An 18,187-nucleotide genomic window follows, 5' to 3' on the forward strand; every position below is an offset into this window, starting at 1 on the left:
AACTGAAACATGACATATCAGTTTGATTAAATTCAAACAAGCTCCCACTTTTGAAGGCTGAGGGATCTAGGCATGAGACCAGACATTTGTGGGAAACATATTTGCAAATATCCAATGTGTGCTAATGACACATTAACACCAAACCCATGTTCTATTTGGCTAGTCAGAGAGAGAGAGAATTGAAGGAAGAGGATTTTCTCATCATGTGAGTCAGCATTTGCCCTGCTGTGTCACTGGAGACTGGTTTCTGTCTGGAGGATGAATCTCCCACTCTGGAAAGTACCACCTAGGAGGAAATAAAAGCCAAACAACACCCTGGACATGGAAACAGAAATCTTGGGTTTGACAGCATTCTTTTTCCTGAGTGACCTTCTGGTTGCGGTTCTGCATCTTATGAACTGGAAACCCCATCCTAAGAGGACACCCTGGCAATTAACTGAAGGGAGCTCTAGACACAAAGCAGGGTACACAGCAGGTGCCCAGTAAACACACACTCATCCGTTTACTCATGGAAGCAAACTGGGAGCAAGAAGAGCCAGTGTTTCCATGAGGTGACAGTTGGTATCAGATGCTGGTTTAAGACCCTCTCAGGGCAAGGAACCAACTCATTCTGGCTTACCAAGACCTTAGCAAGCAGGACAATGTGTGTTAAGCAATTGTATTCAACATCTCAGAAGAACACGTGAGCCAACAGCACCCAGCACAGCCTTCTGAGGGAAGAAGAGTACTGTGCCAAGGTCTCAAATTCCCCAGTGTGGGAAAGCCTTGGAGGGCCAGACCTTTCCATATGCAGCATGAGACATCCAGGTATAACTGGATGGTTTGTTCAAGGCTACTAGAACTGGGGAAACGGGCCCTGAGAGCACCATTGTTAGTGTGTAATGTGTGAGGCGCCAGCCCATGCCAGCCACCACTCACCTTAGACCTGAAATCTGTTCTTCCCTTGTCAGCTGAGCAGAGTCCCCATGGCGATCTTCACTTGAAAAGGATCTAATTTTAGGTCACTCTGGCCAACTTTGTGGGATGCTAAAAATACATCTGTTTTTAAGTTCCAAGCCACAAAGATGTTTTATGACTGTTACTCCAATCAAACAGGAAAGGGCTGGGGCACACATCCAAATTCAAGGCTGTTTGCTATGATCCATGTTTGGCCAACTTGATGATCATACTCACCCTTTTGAGTACTTCCACCTCAATTTCTTCCCATCTCCCTTAAACCAACTGACAGCCCCAAATAACTAGTGACCATGTGATACTACCCCTAAACCCAAAGTTTTACAAGTTCATGATTTTCTTTGTCCTGCCTTCTATGGAGCCCTTAGCCCACAAGAGGCAGAAATGCACCTTCAGACACCACACAGCTTGGTTCTCCCCTAATAAGGTCAGACAGCTTCCCCATGGCAGCCATCTTCATGTCTGCCACAGTCACATCCCTTAAAGGGTCTGTAAGAACCCGTTTTCTTACCTAGAACATACTTACATTACCTCTCCCGGCCCAGTTTCTGGCAATAGGTAAAGCCACTACCATGACCACAAACCACACTAGATGTTCTTCTTAGTCATTTACCCACACCAGGGACCCTGCCCTCAAATTCTATGACATAGCTGTCATTGAACACATATCCACATCATTTTTTAGTGTATGTACTTGTCTCTATAATGTTCCTGGGGAAGGAATCCTGCTTATTGTCAATTGCCTGTGCACACCCAGCACTGTCCACAATGTGCCTTAGAAGTGCAAGTTAATTAGTAAATAGGATCGAATGAAGGAGATACTAACTCTCAACTCCTGCTTTCCCCTTGCCCATCAGAGGGTCACTCACAAGGGATGGCACAGTGCTGGCACCCAACCTTGATATCTATACCCATGGAGTTGGAGGCCTTAGCAAGGAACACTGCCCAAGGCCTTCAACTCTTCTATGGTCTGCCTGGCTTTCAGGACTTAGGAATATCAGTACACAACTGTCCTCACCCTGCACCTTTGTTGACAGCTCCCACTTAACCTTGTTTCAGAATAAATTGCCATTGTAATTAAATCCCAATGCATTTTGCACATTTTACCAAGATACTGCCCAACTGTGTGAGAGAGAAAATGAGTTTTGAAATTAAAGCAGATTGTTAACTATTTTTTCCTGTAATGTTTCTATTAAAATGCCAGCATTTATTACATGTGACCTAGTCCATTTCAGATACAATGCAATTTAAAGCAGACAGGGGCTGTCTACTCAAGGAGCATTTGAGGCAAAGCATTTTGCCTTGACTTCAACCATGATTAAAGGGAAAAAGACAATAACATCACACCAAAGGAGTATTTGCTCCCAAACAAATAAAAGCTTTATTATCATGAAAGGCTTTCAAAAAATTCTCAGGATCCATAAATATATTAAATTTCATTCAAATGAAACCCATTGTTTTCTTCTTGACAGAACCTGAACATACATTTTGTAGACATTAGCTGCCCAGTGATGTCTGCTTGGCACACCAGCCTGCTTACCCAGGTAGCACACTCAGTATTATGAAACCTGGTTATGCTACTTCTTTCAAGAGTACCAAACCAATCACTGTATTTCAACTGCTGGACTCCAGAGTGGTTCCCACAGCCTCAGCACACAGCTCACCAAATAATTGAACTCCACCCCACCCCAGGCAGAAATGAGACACAAATGACAGAAGAACCTTACATTTACTTGCTGTCATTGTCTTCTGTTAGGAATTTTTTTTTTTGTTTCAAATACAAAATATTATATCTTCAATGGTTTAGGTTTGAGGATGAAAGAGAGTAAAATCCAAATGCAACTCCAAACATCAACATTTATAAATCTAGACTGCTGGCCTGACTACCATTTGCAGGGTTAGATCTTTGTCTCTCCTCCACTTAGAGGTATCCCCAGGCTCTGAAGAAACATAGATGAACCTCAGTCCTTCATCAATGCACAGTTACCCAGCCTCTTCTCTGTGTCATGACCACTACCACTGCCAGAGAAGCCCATGGTAACACTGACTTCACTGGGTATGGTCTAAGGAGGACTGCCCCACTGTAAGCAGAGGACCATCCTAGATTTTCTCTACCTGGATATCACACCACTCTTCTTTGATCTAAAAATGAGGATATAAATACTCCTGGGACTCTGTTCATCATCTCACCCTTACCCCCACTGTGTGGTAAACTCCCTGGAGGAGCCTTTTGAGATAGATGTCTGGCTAAATCATCCCCTGATTCCTGTGTCTCTAACTGCACCCCACCACCACCCCAGAGCATAGATGCTCACTTCCACAGTAAATAGGGCTCACAACTGGACTCCAAGTTAATGTTCATCCCCTAACCTCCTGCTAGCTCCCCTCCCCCTCCCCATCTCATTGCCACCTGGAAAGTCAGAGGGTGTTAAATATCTGTGGCTGCATCTTCTCTTCTCTGCCTCAAACATCCTCAGCCATCTATCATGAGGAATAGTGTGCACTTCGAGGAGGATACAAGATGGGTTCACACTATTACATTAATTAATAGTGATGATAAGCAGCAGATGCCCGAAATCTCAGCACTTATAAGGCTGAGGCAGGAAGATAAGTTCAAGGCCAGTCTGGGCTAATCATTAAGACTCCATGTCATATCAAATCAAAACCAACAACTAACCAACAACAGCAACCACCGGTGATAAGGAGCTCTCTGTTTCCTTGAAGTGGCAGTGGGTAATGGTCAGGGATTCCCTGCTCTTGTCACATTTACTCCCCAAGCATTTCCCGCCAGGTATTTATGACCATGGCCACTTTCCAGCAGCGTGGATGGAGGCTTAAGGACAGAGGAACAATTCGTCAAAGTCCAAGATATGGGATGGTGGTGAAGAGGACAGAGTTCACTTACAGTCCGCCAAACTTGGCTCTTAAAACTCCCATGGCAACAGTGAGCACCAAATTAAATATCATCTCCCCCTGCAGCTTTCTCATCACCTCCTGTGCCTGCGCTGGTGCTAGTCACTCCATCCTGGGTGTCCACAGCATTGCACAGGCTGTCACTTTTCATGTGACAGAGTGATTCCTCTCATCAATATCTCATGCTCGTCTCTATGAGGACACAAAGTCCTTGGAGACGAGAGTTGTCACTCCATCTCTGGGAACCTCCATGGGCTTCCCAAGTCAGGTGAGATGCCATAAATGCTTTGTAAGTTCTGTTGAGTGGATTAAGAGGAAACACTGGGGCCTGGTCCTGACTGTTTCCCACCCCACCACTCCCATCTTTCAAAGGAAGCCCCAGGATCTCCTGGCTTCAAATGCTATTTAGAAGGTGAGACTATATACAGGAAAGGGGCTTCAGAAAGCTGGGCTTTCTCAGTAATTCCTGTTTTTAAAGATATGGTATTTGAGGTTTTCTGATCATAAAAAGAAAGTGATATTATTTCATTTAAAAAAAAAAAAAGATGACACTCAAAAAATTTGCAAATCCTGAGTCTGCCTAACAGAAGATGCAAAACAAGCTTAGTCCCTGGGTCTGGCCTCTGGGAGGCTGCTGGTCTAGTGAGGACAGGGCTTCTCTCTCCCTGTCTTTAGCCCCCTTAATGACTTTCCTATTGTTCTCCCTGTGGTCCTTCTTCCAGGTGAGTCACAGAACAGTATTGGTTACTTGAGAAAGCCCTGACAGATGCCCACTAAAGAATAAAAGGCGCCCCTGAATGAATTTGGCAATAAGTCTAGAAAAGTAGGTTCTGACTGTGAAGGACCACTTGACAGAATTAATTCCTTTAACTAACTCAAGAAGAGCCATGTCCTGAGAGGGATATCAGGGACCAGAGGTTCATGCCTGTTTCATTATAGCTGTTCCAAGGGCTTGATCTTTCTCCATGGGGAGTCAGTCCTTAGATGACTGCGGACACACCATTAGCAGTTGGTTCTTATGGGACTTATTAGTTACTTATTATTAGTAACTCTTATGAGAGGATTGCTATAAGGGCCCAAGTTTGGTGCCACCCAGCCCAGCTCTCTCTGTTTTTTGGCTTGGGATATTACCACTTAAGGCACCAGTCCTCACCAGAGCCATCTACCAGTTGCCTTTAGGTCTTCATGTAAAGAGTGAGAGAATAGAGGTGATGGGCCCTAGAGCCTCCATAACATGGGCTATTTAAACTTGTTCTTATTTTATAACTAACCTGCTTTAGATACTTTGTTATAGTAATACAAAGCTGACATGCTATCTCACATGTCCACTGAACATCCCAATAAAGGGCCATGGAACTCTCTGAACCTGTCACCATGTCCAGTCAGGAAAAAGGACTTTAGCATGAAAAACAAAACAAAACAAAACAAAACAAAACAAAACAAAAAACAAAAAAACAAAACAAACAAAAAAACAAAAAAACACAAAGGAGTACCAGCAAGATCTTGGCTCAGCACTCAAAGATTCTCACTGCCTAAGGGCCTGCTATCTGTTAAGGCCAATTCTTTGCAGATAAAGGAAGTAAGGACCCAAGTCATTAAAGAGGCTCACCATTCCTTGAGAAAGGAAGATATCAGTTCCCCACCTGTCAGATTCCTTCACAGCTTGCTTCATGGCCCTTCGAAAGCAACGCTGGCTGGGACAGTGGTCAGCCAAGGGCAAGGGCAGACGTTCTGTCCTAAAGACTGGCCCCAGTGCCGGGAAAGAGGACGAGAGAGTCTGCAGAGTCTTAATCTTTAAGATTTGCATAGTTCCACTAACAGAGGCCAAAAGTCACTGGGCTATTTGGAGGTAATTTGGTTAAAATTTGATGACATAATAACAGTGCATTTCCCAGCATTTGCTGAATGATTCCCAAATGCTCTGGGCATCTCCCTCTCTGCAGGCAGCTGCAGCCGTGGAGTGGCCAGGGATGGTCCCACTGGGATACCAGTTTCCCCAGGTTCCAAGCTGACCTGTTCTTCAGAACCCCAAAGATAAGGTCCCCAAGTGAAATGGGAAAAACCTTTCATGGTGGTAGTAATAGCATAAGTTTACCAACTGGGGCCACTGTCCCTGCACAGGCTGCTCTGTGGGCAGACCAGGGAGGAGGCATGCCAATGAATGCCCTCTGATTCCCCATCTCTGAAGCTTTTTTGGGATCACAAGGATGGTTCTGAGCATGAACCAGGCTCTTCTCCAGTCTGTCAAAAAGAATTCTCTCATGTGGATAGGGCAGAATTGTAGAAGTGTGTGTGTGTGTGTGTGTGTGTGTGTGTGTGTGTGTGTGTGTGATCCTTAAAGGGAAACCTGGCATGAAACAGACTTTTTCTCACCTATTTTTAAAATCAAAACTTTAAAAATTCTCATCATCCACTTGTCCTTTGAACTGGTTTGTCCTCCCAGTAATCCACTCCCTAAGTTTGGACTGAGCATCTGCTGTACATCAAGTCCTTGACAGTGGGACAGGAATCCCAAAGACTCTAGGACACAGCTCCTTCTCCCAGGAATCACAGCCCACTATGGAGCACAGATGGGAAAAAGAAGAAGAAAATCCCTGTCCAGTGTGGAAATAGTGCAATTGCAACAGTTACAGGTCACTGAAGGCGACGCCTAAGGCATGGGAACCACAGGACAGAACAAGGCAGAGTTCTGCACTCACTGAGTTCAGTCTACCCAGTCAATGGTCTCAGAGCATTCAAGAACCAGATTCATTTCTGGATGCCAACCCTATTAAATGACTTCTGTCCTATATGCAGCAGTGCTCCTTGAGAGTTAAAAGTTTCTGTGTGTGTGCATGCATGTGCATGCATGCATGTGTGTGTCCAATTATTTCCTGATATGCAATTGTGAGATTCCACATCAGAGCACTGTGTTCCTAGCATAGCATCTGTGCCCCTCCCAAACACCACCAGCTTAGACAGCAACCAAGATACCCTGAGTTAATGATGCCATCTTTGAGTTACCAACCTGAAGTCAGGTCTTTGATAAACTTTAGTGATTTTGTTTCTTATAATTTAACTTTCTTATTCATCCCCCACCTTAACAAACACATACACATAAGCACAAAATTCCCATGCACATACATATACAGATATGCTCACATACTGTGTGACTTTAAGCCAGCAAACTCATATCTTAAACACATGGAATGACATGCTTACCATGTAGGCTTTGTGCACTGGCAGAACTATGGTAGAGATTCCAACTCCCTCCTTACTAGATTTGCAGTACTAGTCAGGGTGTTTCCTCTGTAAGAGGGAACATTAATTTTTGCTAATGTCCTGAACTAAACTTGATTATGTTCTCATGGTGTGTGGTCCGTCTGCACAAGTGTTCCATCAGTGTGCATGGTTGTTATCACCAACACACGTGTCTTCTGGAGATGTACCCCACCCCCACTTCCCATTCCTTTCTCATAAAGTTATGACTTCAGAGCATCACCTGCTCTACCCAGCATCCCCTGGCCTGACCATCACATAAGGGAACAACAAGCCTCACTAGAGTGTCAGGGGAAAGAATAATAGCTTGTGTGTGTATGAAGACAGACCAGAGAAATGTTTCATTGAGAAGAAGTTTATGAGTATCCATGTCCAGGGCCACATTATTTCCTAGAGATGGAGTGGTGGACATGGTGGCTGTGCTGGAGGAAGAACACACCTACAGCACTGTGATGAGCACATCAGTAGGGTACACACATGGAGCAAGTGGTCTGAACTTCAGGGAGATGGTACGAGTCAAGGTGTGCGTCTCTGCCCAGCACAGACACACGGGGAGGAAGAGGTGTTCTAACGTTTATAGCCAGGCGGTCTGTCAAAGGAAGGGTAGAGGGGAACACAGCAAGCAGACCAAGTGACCAGTAGGAGAACCCAGAGTAGAAAAGGAGAATTGTGGATAACAGAACAGACGTTCCACCACGCTGATGGGGGTTGGGTGGAAACACTGTGGAGACAGACAGATGCTGGGTACACAGAGGGTCCCGCTCTAAGAGGCCTCCATCCTTCAACGTTGTGGGGTCACAGATTCTTCCTCAACCAAAAAGGTCTTCGGGGACCCCTTTGGTTGAAGATTAGCTCTAGATAGGACCAGAGGGGAGGCCATGTGTGCTCTTAGGAGATGTAGCAGGAGCAGGAGGAGAGATGGTGGCTCCATCCTGGCAAGGAAACATTTTTAGCTGGGAGGTCTTCAAGAACTGGATGGGTAGCTGGAGGGTGAAGGAGGAGCCTCCCCAGCACTTAAGAGTCTCACCTCAGCCTCCCCGTCTACTGCCAAGCTGGCTGGCTAGCCCCCCAGCCCCAATAAACAAACACACTAAACATTTGAATAAACAAAGGGTTTCTTCCCCTCTAGTTTTAGCTCTGAGATTCAAGTATCAGAATTGAGACGACTATCTCTAAACATGTCTTTGCCATCCAAATTGACCCCAAATCTATGCCTTTCTGAAGTTTTCTGAAAGGTCATCACATGGGCTATCTCATGAGTTCCCACAGTTGAGGCAAGTGGCAGCTGAGAGTTCAACATGCTCACTAGGAACCTTTAAAGTGGCTGGTACCTAACGTATACCTTTAGAGACTAACAGTATACAGCACAGCCTTAAGAGTAGGGGTTCCAGAACAGCCATCCCTGGTTTCAGATCTCAGCTCCTACACTGTGTGCTCAAGGCAAGTCACACAACCTCTCTGTGCCTCAACTATCAACTGTACATCAGCAGCAACTGACACAAGCCAAGTGAGATCAAAGACGTTTGCCTGTCATGTGAGTACCTGCTCAGCAAACGACCAAGTTTGGTAAACACTATAGTTGAGCAAGGGGTTGGGTTGCCGAGTGAAGGTCCAGGTGGGCACCACATGCATCCTCTCCACGGGCTCTCCATCCAATAGGGTGGAGGTGGGAGAATGTGTCACTAAGAGTCTTGCCCTGGCTCCGAGCGGGCCACCTGGAGTCCCTGGCTCATCCTCTGGTGTCCCACTCAGCACCACAAGAATGAACAGAATGTGAAGTCAGAGCATAGACTCTGGTGACACGGGTTTCCTGGGCTCCTGTTAGGTGAGGCAGTAGAGTCGGGGTGACTTCCGGATTTCCCCCTTGGTTCCTTTTTAACAAAGTGCTCTGAATGCCAAAGGCAGTTACCTTTCCTTAATCACTCCACAGACAGACTCCTCTGTGAAAAGTGGGGTAATTAGGCCCAAAATGTATCACCCAGAGGCTCATTTGAACTACTTGAAATAAAAGCTAGATCCCAATTTCAACAAAATTACCAGATCACTTTCCTTCAGAGAACTCCTGGCAGTGGGTGTGTTCTATGCTTGATTCTTGCCATGGGGTGACTGTCCCCAGCCTGGGTGAAGTAGGGAGAGGGGCCAGCCCTCTCTGAGATAAACAGGCCTGGAAGTCTGCCTTGCTCTGCAGCCCTCAGGTAGGATAATATCTCTCCAGGAAGGAAACTCAGGTGATGCTGTTTGTATCCTGTCTTACTGCCTCTAGCTGTGTGACCTTAGCTATATGGTATTTCCAGCCTCTAACTCACAGTATCGCAGTATCTGTTCTGGCCTTGGACAGAATGGTTAAGTCTCTGCACCTTAGACCTCAGGATAGAATTCACATACCACAAGGTCAAACTTTCTTGTATGTGCTAACATCTCTGAAGGGGACAGCATTTTCTGTCTTATGGCCACAGAAAATCAAGATGAACCTTATATATTGGATACAGACATGGCACATTTTACATAGGAACAGGTAAAAATGTGGGTTCTTCAAGATTATGTGTCTTTTCTGCCATTTTTCTGCTCCTTCCTAAAGGAAACATAGAGGTACAGAAGAAAATATTGGCTATATAAACACTTTCAGACTAGGCCAGAACAGAAACACCAATAGTTGCAGTCAATGTGTAATATTTACAAATATCTTCTATATATCACTGTTCACTCCTTTCAAGCTATGACAGACATCACTAATCAATTCAGTTCTTCACATTGAGCTTGATAGAGAATTACATGTCCACACAGTTGGGCTTGCCCGGTGGACTGCCTAACTATTTCCGGTTCAGAATAGGCATCTCTGGGTCAGACATCTCGCGGGACCGGGATTCTGTGGCTTTACGTGGTTGCATAAAGCACGTGTGCAGCCATGTAATCTATGTGCATGCGTGGAGTACCCACAGGAGTTCCTGTATGCATGCGCGGCCCACCCTTTAAAAAGCTGGTGCCATCTTGCATGAGCCCCCCTTATCTCCTCACCCACGTGTGTTTCACACAGGCCTGTCACCTCTATCCTCTTTAATAAAAACTCTTCTGTGGTCTTGTCATGTTCAGTACGTGTTCCTTGCGAGGTAAAGCGCCACTTAAAAACTAACAGAGCTAACATGGAGGAGGAGCTCCTTCGATCATTTTCAAGACAGTATTTCTGATATGAAGTCACAACATGGGCTTGCCCGACAGACCGTCTAGTTATTTCTGGTTCAAAATAGCCATTTCCAGGTCAAAACATCTCATGTGACTAGGACTCTGTGGCTTTGCATGGCTGCGTAAAGCATGCGTGGCCATGTAATCTACGCACATGCATGGCGGTCCTGTACGCATGCGCAGCCCACTCTTTAAAAAGCCGGCGCCATTTTGCACAGGTCTCTTCTCTCCTCTTCTCCTCCTCTCTTCCTTTTCTCTTGACCATGTGGCCTGTCACGTCTGTCTCTTCCTATCCTATATTAATAAACAGATCTTCTGTGGATTTGTCATGTTCAGGACGTGTTCCTCACAGGGTAAGAGCGCCAAAATAACTAACAATTTCAGGTAGACATCGCTAGTCAACAAGAGTAGTCATGGGCAGCAGTCTATTTCACGGCCCTGACTGAAGCTAGGGACACAGAACTCTTGTGGGCCATGAGAATATATAGAGAGATTCAGCTGGATATTAAAGCTATACCTAGAAATTTCAAGGCATTTTTTTCTAGAGGAAGCCATCTATCACAGAATATTTGATGTTATTCAGCTTTTAATATTTCAGCTATCTTCTGCTATGAAATTCTTGTGAGTCCATATGCTACTAGACCATTTGGCAAATAGTTCAGCTTCTCAGACCAGCTGGACCTCTAGACAACTAACTCCCCCGCTGAGCCTAGGAGACAAGCGGTCTGTAGATGCATAGCTTTGCTTCTTGTGCAAATGAAACTCAGACCATCCCTTGACTTCAGGCCTAGTGGAATTCTAGAGCAACTGACTGAGGGCAATAGGGCTTTTTGTATAACCAGGTGTAGTAAGGACTGGAGTGGAATTCCGGAGGGGCAGACCTAATGAGGAGAGGAAGGAAAAGAGCAGTTTTTCTGTAGAGGGTAGACAGCCACATGGCTGGAGAGAAGAGAGAAAGGCAGAGATTCTGTAGAGGGTAAGACAGATCTCTTATAGAGTTTATCAGAGCCAGGAGTGAGGAGCCGGGAAATATAGATGGAGGACAGAGGAACAGGGGACAAAGATGAGACCAAAATCATAAGGGCTTAGTTATTACCAGGACTATGAGGGGACAGAAAAAGTAGGTACAGAGAGGAACTGAGACTCAGGACAGAACTGAAGCTGTATAGATTGAGTTTGTCATGAAGGAATAAAGGAAACAGACAAAAGAGTGTGGTGCATGTAGATTCTTTTCCCTCAGATATCCCATGCCTGGTGTAGCCTCTTCCCCAGGACTCTGGGAGGAGTTTTCTCAGAACCGGAACTTGGGAAAACTCCATTACAAAACAAAAACCAAGGTTTAAAGAGGTTAAACTGTGTTTTGCTCATTCTCTGTGGAGAGATTGTGGAGCCCTGCTCCTTGTCTCCCTTACTCAAATGCCCCTTCCACCAAATCAAGCCATCCCAAAGTCAAGCTCTGCCTTGGTAATTCATGTGAACAGTCTGTTATGTGACAGATTAGAATCTGGCAAAGAGAAATGGAGATGCATCAGGCTTCTGAGTCCTTGACTTTGGTTTTTTATAGACTTTCCTTTGCTCAGTTGCCATCACCAACAATCCATTGTTCAAGCAGGTGACTTACAGTAAATCAGGGGTGGCCATCTCCAGCAAATGATAATTACAATGTGCTGAGCCACAGCAGATACTATCTGACCCATAGAAAGAGACATGCTGTGATTGCCACCTGCCTCCAGTCAAAGTCTTGTTTGGGATTTCAGAAGCACTGTTCATGAATGGCATATGTCAAAATATTGATTGTTTAATATTCCCAAGCAATGGAAACTAACCAATAAAAATCAAGTCTGGAAAAATTAAAAGTGATGGGTGGAATGGGAATATCTCCTCCTTGTCAAATCTCAATTTGAAATTAAATTAGGGCCTTGGGCACTAAGACAGGGACCCCTGACCGCTGAGTGATTACTTTCCAACATCATTTTCTTTACTTTGAAGGAGATCTTTCTATTCTTAGAATTTCTAGAAAGGTCTCTTTTGTGAAAATGAAACTGTCGTAAAAAAAAAAACTCCTCTTGGGTTTTCCTTCTGTTTCTTATTTTTCCCAATTCAGCTCTTTCCTTGTTGTAGTTACATCAGCAAACGAGTCACCAAGACTAAAGATTAGCTTGTAACAGCATCCCTACAAGGCTCTGGGACCAAACCAAGGGACAAAGAAACTGGGAACAGGCCAACCTTACATCTCCCTCTCACTCCCTAAAATGTGGGCACCTGTTACTGAGAAAGCATATTTGCTGAAGAAGAAAAGACAATCTGGGGGAAATACACAGGTATTGCTTCCCCAGCCTTTCCAGGGAATGTTTCATTCATTCATTAGTTCCTTTGCTTGCTCATTAAGTGTGTACTCCATACCCTCTCTTCACAAGGCACTCTGCTAAGGATAAAAGGACATGTGGAACACAGTCCCTTCCCTTGGGGTCTTAGAATGTAGGAGACAAACAACAAATCTTGGCTTGTTGTGTACTAAGGAAGTCCATGAGCTGATGGCCCTGCTAGACACTTGGGCTCTGAAAACAAATACCTAGAGGGTAAAGTATAGATTCCTCCAGCCCTAGGAGGGAAGGGGAAAACCTGAGTTCTGAATATGTGGATGGTGAATGAGGGGGACCATGAGATTGGAATAGTTGGCAGATATCCCACAGGATGAGATCTTTTTTTCTGAAGGACACAGATCATATGCCACCTGTGTCTGAGCCTCTTTTAAGGATATCACAAGTTCTCACAAAATGTTGAAGAAATGCATGAGTACTCTGTGCAGATGGTACATGCACAAATGTATCTCATATGGAGAATCATTTTTCAAAACAATTGCATGAAGAAGGCAGATTATGCATTGAACAGACAGGTATAATCTCTCAAACATCATATGGCAAAGAGAGGAGCTAGAGCAAGCTCATAAACAAAAATGACTCAGAAACAGAACAACAAAAAGGTCAGATGAGACCAAAGGTCTCAGTAGACCTGTTCTTAGTCCATTAGGATTGGTAGAGTCTACAGTTTGGTCAATGCAAGAATGTGGGACTAGATCTGTCAGTCATAGCTTGTGGAATGTAGCATGATGCAGCCACTCTGGAGCATGGTTGGTTGGTTTCTTAAAAGAAATTAATTGCCTCAGTAATTCCACTACTAGATTTCTACTCAAGAGAAACTAAAATATGCTCACACTAAACCTATAAGCAAGTTACCATAGCAGCATAACCTATAACAGCCAAAAGTTGAAGACAATCCAAAAACCCAGCAACTAGTACATGAATAAGAAAACATCATGCTCATACACTGGGATGTTATCCAGAAATAAAAAAAGGACAAAGCATGACATGTCCCCAAATATGGATGAACTGCAGAACATGCTAAGATGCCAGGCATGAGAAACAAAACTTGTGTAATTTCACCTTACAAAGTCCCCCAAAGAGGCAAATGGGTACAGCCAGAGATATCAGCAGTTGCGTAGGGACAGGGGCAAGGGGATGGAGAGTGACCCATGAAGTTGAGGTGGGGAAGGAAGTGATCCAGACTGTGATGGTCATACAACTGCACAAAAGTATGTTTGGTGGTTACATTCTAAAGCATGTTCTAAAGTGTGCATGCATCTGTGTTGGATCTCGAAAGTTAGGTAAGCAATTACCAGGCTGAGAAGGCACACGAAGGCATGGTAGACAATGCAAGATGTACAGATGATGCCGAAAGCAAGGGTGCCAGGTATGTGCAGGCAATAGCCAGACATCTACCTTTCTGAAATATAGACAAAAAGTCAGAAGAAAGGCTAAAAGAAGAGTTGAGACCACAGTGGACTCCAGATGGTAAGAATGATCTCTATGTCTTTATGAGCTGTATCACAGACAGTGGGGAAACCACTAGACACTCAAGATTAGCGGCATATCCAGACAGCAAGAGGAATGTGTATTGGGAAACCCAGTCATTATAGTAAAGCATCAAAGAACACACACATAAAACTGGCAATAGGGAACCAGGCCCACTCTGCCATCACTCACTGGAGCTGATCATGCAGAGGGACAGAGACTCATTAGACCAGATAGACAGGAAAATAACCACAGACACCACTTACTTAGTGTGTTCTATAGTTCAGACCCTGCTCTAAAGAACTGGTGCTCTAAAGGAAAGGCTGGGAGTTAAGAGCCTGCTATATACAGAATGAGCCAAATGGATTGATGATCACCTTCAGGTTCGTTCCAAAGAAAAGGAATAAAGATTAGGAAGGTCATAAAATGCTTATCTAAGGTGCGCTCTGGGAACCACGCATGGGAGGCTTCTAACTCAGTAAGAGATGGTGGTACTTCAGCACTGAAGAATGGTAAGTGAGAAAAATGGTAGACGGCTAACAAGGCTGTGCAGCCCAGGGAAGTCAGGAGCTTCTAACACTACAGCATTCTGTGGGTGCCACCAAATCCTCAGCATTCATCTATTTGTCTGTCTGTCTATCTGTCTGCCTATCTATCTATCTATCTATCTATCTGTCTGTCTATCTGTCTATCTATCTATCTATCTATCTATCTATCTATCATCTTTGCATGCTAGGACATGGAATTCTGGGTCTCACACACATGGAGCTCACTTCCAGCCCAGCCTTGCTTCTTTTGATGTATGTAACACACAGTAACTGATCAGGCACAGAGAGTAAATAAGCAGGAGCAGACAGAGCCAAATTCATAGAGGACTGTGGCACTTGGGCTCCTTTTAGGAACCACAGTCTCCCCAGCCACCATTAGAACAATATTTGGTATCTTGGGCTCTGTATTCATGAAGCAGCCATCATTGGATATCCCCACCCTGGCTCCTTCGACACCACAGTAAAACAGAGATGCCACTCTGCCTTTGGAAAGCTGAAACCAGTTACTAGGGGATCATAATCAGTCAGTACTTAAATGTTAGGAAATTTCACACACAGTATTACTTAATTAAAATTTTTCATTTAGTGTATTTTGATCATACTCTTTCCTCTTCTCACATTTCCCAGGTCCTCCCCACTTCCCAACTTCATGTTCTCTCTCTATCTCAAAAAATAAAGAAAATCAAAACAAACAAACAAAAGAACCAGTAAGACAGAAATGCTAAAACAAAACAACATGAAATATGGAGTTTGTTTTGTGTTGGCCAACACACTGGACAATGTGCAGAGAGTGAGACTTCGAAGCACTCAGTCCTAAACCTGATGTCTTCCTCAAACCCCTCCCCTCAGGGTTCAGGGATCTATGTGGAAGAGGAGGCAGAAAGACTTCAGGATCCAGAGGTGGGGATGACACCAAGGACAACACAGTCTTCTGGACACAACAGGACTGGTGCTCATATGAACTCAGAGACTGTGACAGTGCAGGTTCAAGCCAGCCAATCCCAGGACTGAAGGAAAAAGTAGACACAAAGACCCACCCCTAGTCAGGAAACTATGAACAACTGATACCTGCTAGGAAAGGGAAAATCCATTTCCTCCAATGGAAAGTCACTGGCTAGGTCAACCACACTCATGGCAGGCCCCATGGCCAGGAGTAGTTAGTCATCACAAAACATACAGGATGATTTTTATCTTATCGCAGGGACATGGGAATTCTGTTAACTGTTATGTTCTTCTCTAGCATGGAGCCAGTCAGTCTGAGCTGAATAGCATTGGGTCTTTACACATTAGTATATATTCTTGGTGTGCTTCATTCATTCATTCATTCATTCATTCATTCATTCACTTATACATTCATTCACATCTTTATTCCATTTTTATTGAGTACCAACTATGCTGGGTGATTTTAGGGAACTCAAAAATTCAGCAGGGATAAAAAAAAGAAGTCCCTTCCCTGGACTTCCTCTTTCACAATGAGAACAAGACATAACCAAATAAAGCACAGGGGAGACTTGCTGAGAAAGAGTCAGAACCATGTCACAGCATTGGAAGTGGGTGGGGGGATCCAAGTGCAGCAGACTGGCATCAGGACCGGGAAGCCTCTCTGATTAGATGATTCCTGCGCCAGTCTGATTACAGCAAGAGAACCGGCATGCAGACACCAAGTAGAATTATGTTTTATGTGTGGGATGAACAAGGGGAAAGCGGGGCCTACAGAGCTGCCAGTGGGTTAGAGCAGAGGAGAGGCATTGCTGGGTGTGCTCATCTCTGCTAGTAACTGGTCCCTGTTAGGGTCTCAAAGTTTGGTCCTTATTTAAAGCAAGATGGGAGAGATCACAGTGTTAGTCATGGGGTTTTTTATCTGGGAGCAGCAATCTTCCCTGCTTCAGAATGGAGTGTTTGTGCAGAAAAATTACTCCCAAATTAGCACTGACCTCTGTATGTGAGAGGGTATAGTAAGGAAACTGCCAACATGCCCACTCCATGATGTGGTTAAGGGGAAGGTTTTTATTGCAGGTAAAAGAGAGAAAATATCCAGAGGCATCTGGAAGAGTACAAAGCAGAAAGAAAAATAGACCCGGCCATGGCCAGGGCTATCTGCAAAAGGAGGGAGAAGAGCCACAGCCTGGTCGGGATCAGGACCTTGCCGTTATAAAGGGTATCTGGGAGGAGGAAAGCCTGGGAAGTGATAAAGGCCAGGATGCTACTGCTGTAGGGTTTTGAAATAGATAACAAGTACTCTTGGGTAGGGACCCAGGGAGCCTGTAGACCAACATGGGCTTTGATGTGCAACCATAGGTAGATGCCAATGGAGCCATTTGTTTCTTCTGCCAGAGGCAAGGGGAATGATCCTTTTGGCAGAGGAGAACCAGTTCCTGAGGAATGCTGGCTTTTACCACCAGAAATCCTCCTTATAGTCCAACTCAAGCTCATTTCTGGATATATGGACTGCCTATTAGACTACCTGAAACTTAACATAGGCAGAGTTCACCCAATAAAGCCACTTAGAAAACCAAGTCCATAGAGCCCTGAGCCTAAGGCACCTCTTGAACAAGGCAAAAAAACAAAAACAAAAAACAAAAAACAAAAAAACAAAAAAACAAAAAAAACAAAACAAAAAAAAAAAAAAATAGATAAGTCTTCAGAACATTCTACCTTGTTCATTTATAAAAGCCCTCTCCCTTCTCTTTGTTTACTTGACAAACCCCAAGTCATATAATTTTTGACAACTTGAGTTCCAGTTTTCATGTTCTCCCAACTCAGACAGGGAAAATCTAATCCTTTATTGTAAAAATGAAGCAATGACCAGTTGCTACATTCAGCAAAGGTATTCAGGAAAATCCACTCTGAGACTATAATTTAAACTTGATTGACAAGAAGAAGGGTTTACTCACAATCAGAACGTGATCACGGCCCATTGTGATGACTGTCCGGTTCACTGTGCGAAGCAGCTGGACCATGATCTCTTGGATGTGGTCATAGGTGAAGGCCTACAATGCATTGAGAAGCATCACTGTTATAATCATGGCACTGGACCAGCTCACTCTTCCAAAGACACAGACAGGAGTGACCAGACATAAATCATGCACACCACAGATCTCTGGTTTCATCAAGCTAAGACAGATCTCAGTCTTTGTCTAGACTTGATCTTTCCACTCTCCATCCCTAGAACCTCCCAAGGTTCAAGGGTGGGAGGAACAGAGAAGCTCTCCACTTCTTTATTTTTACATTTTTTTTTGCTGACATCACTTCCTATAGCTTGTGTCATGTAAATATGTCATTCATGATTACAGTACAAGAAACTAATATTTGAGTACTTACTAAACACCTGGTACTCAGCTAGGCACCCATTTTCTCATCAAGAGCAACATTATGATTGCCACTATTCAGATGAAGAGATTTGAGTTCAGAAAGGTGAAGGAACTTGTCTGGGGGTTACCCAGCAAGGAACTTGGGGGAAATGTCAAATCTAGCAGTCTGGCT

General features: G+C 44.3%; 1 protein-coding gene across 1 annotated transcript in view; it reads right to left on the reverse strand.

The window, feature by feature from the left end:
- Dock2 (dedicator of cytokinesis 2) overlaps positions 1–18,187 on the reverse strand; it is a 395,818-nt gene that overhangs the window by 194,263 nt on the left and 183,368 nt on the right. Inside the window, exon 27 of the mRNA XM_036195507.1 lies at positions 17,599–17,694. Coding sequence (XP_036051400.1) covers positions 17,599–17,694 — 96 coding nt within the window. The remainder of the gene's footprint in view (positions 1–17,598; positions 17,695–18,187) is intronic.

The sequence above is a fragment of the Onychomys torridus genome, chromosome 8 (genome assembly GCF_903995425.1).
Source record: "Onychomys torridus chromosome 8, mOncTor1.1, whole genome shotgun sequence".
Classification (NCBI taxonomy): domain Eukaryota; kingdom Metazoa; phylum Chordata; class Mammalia; order Rodentia; family Cricetidae; genus Onychomys; species Onychomys torridus.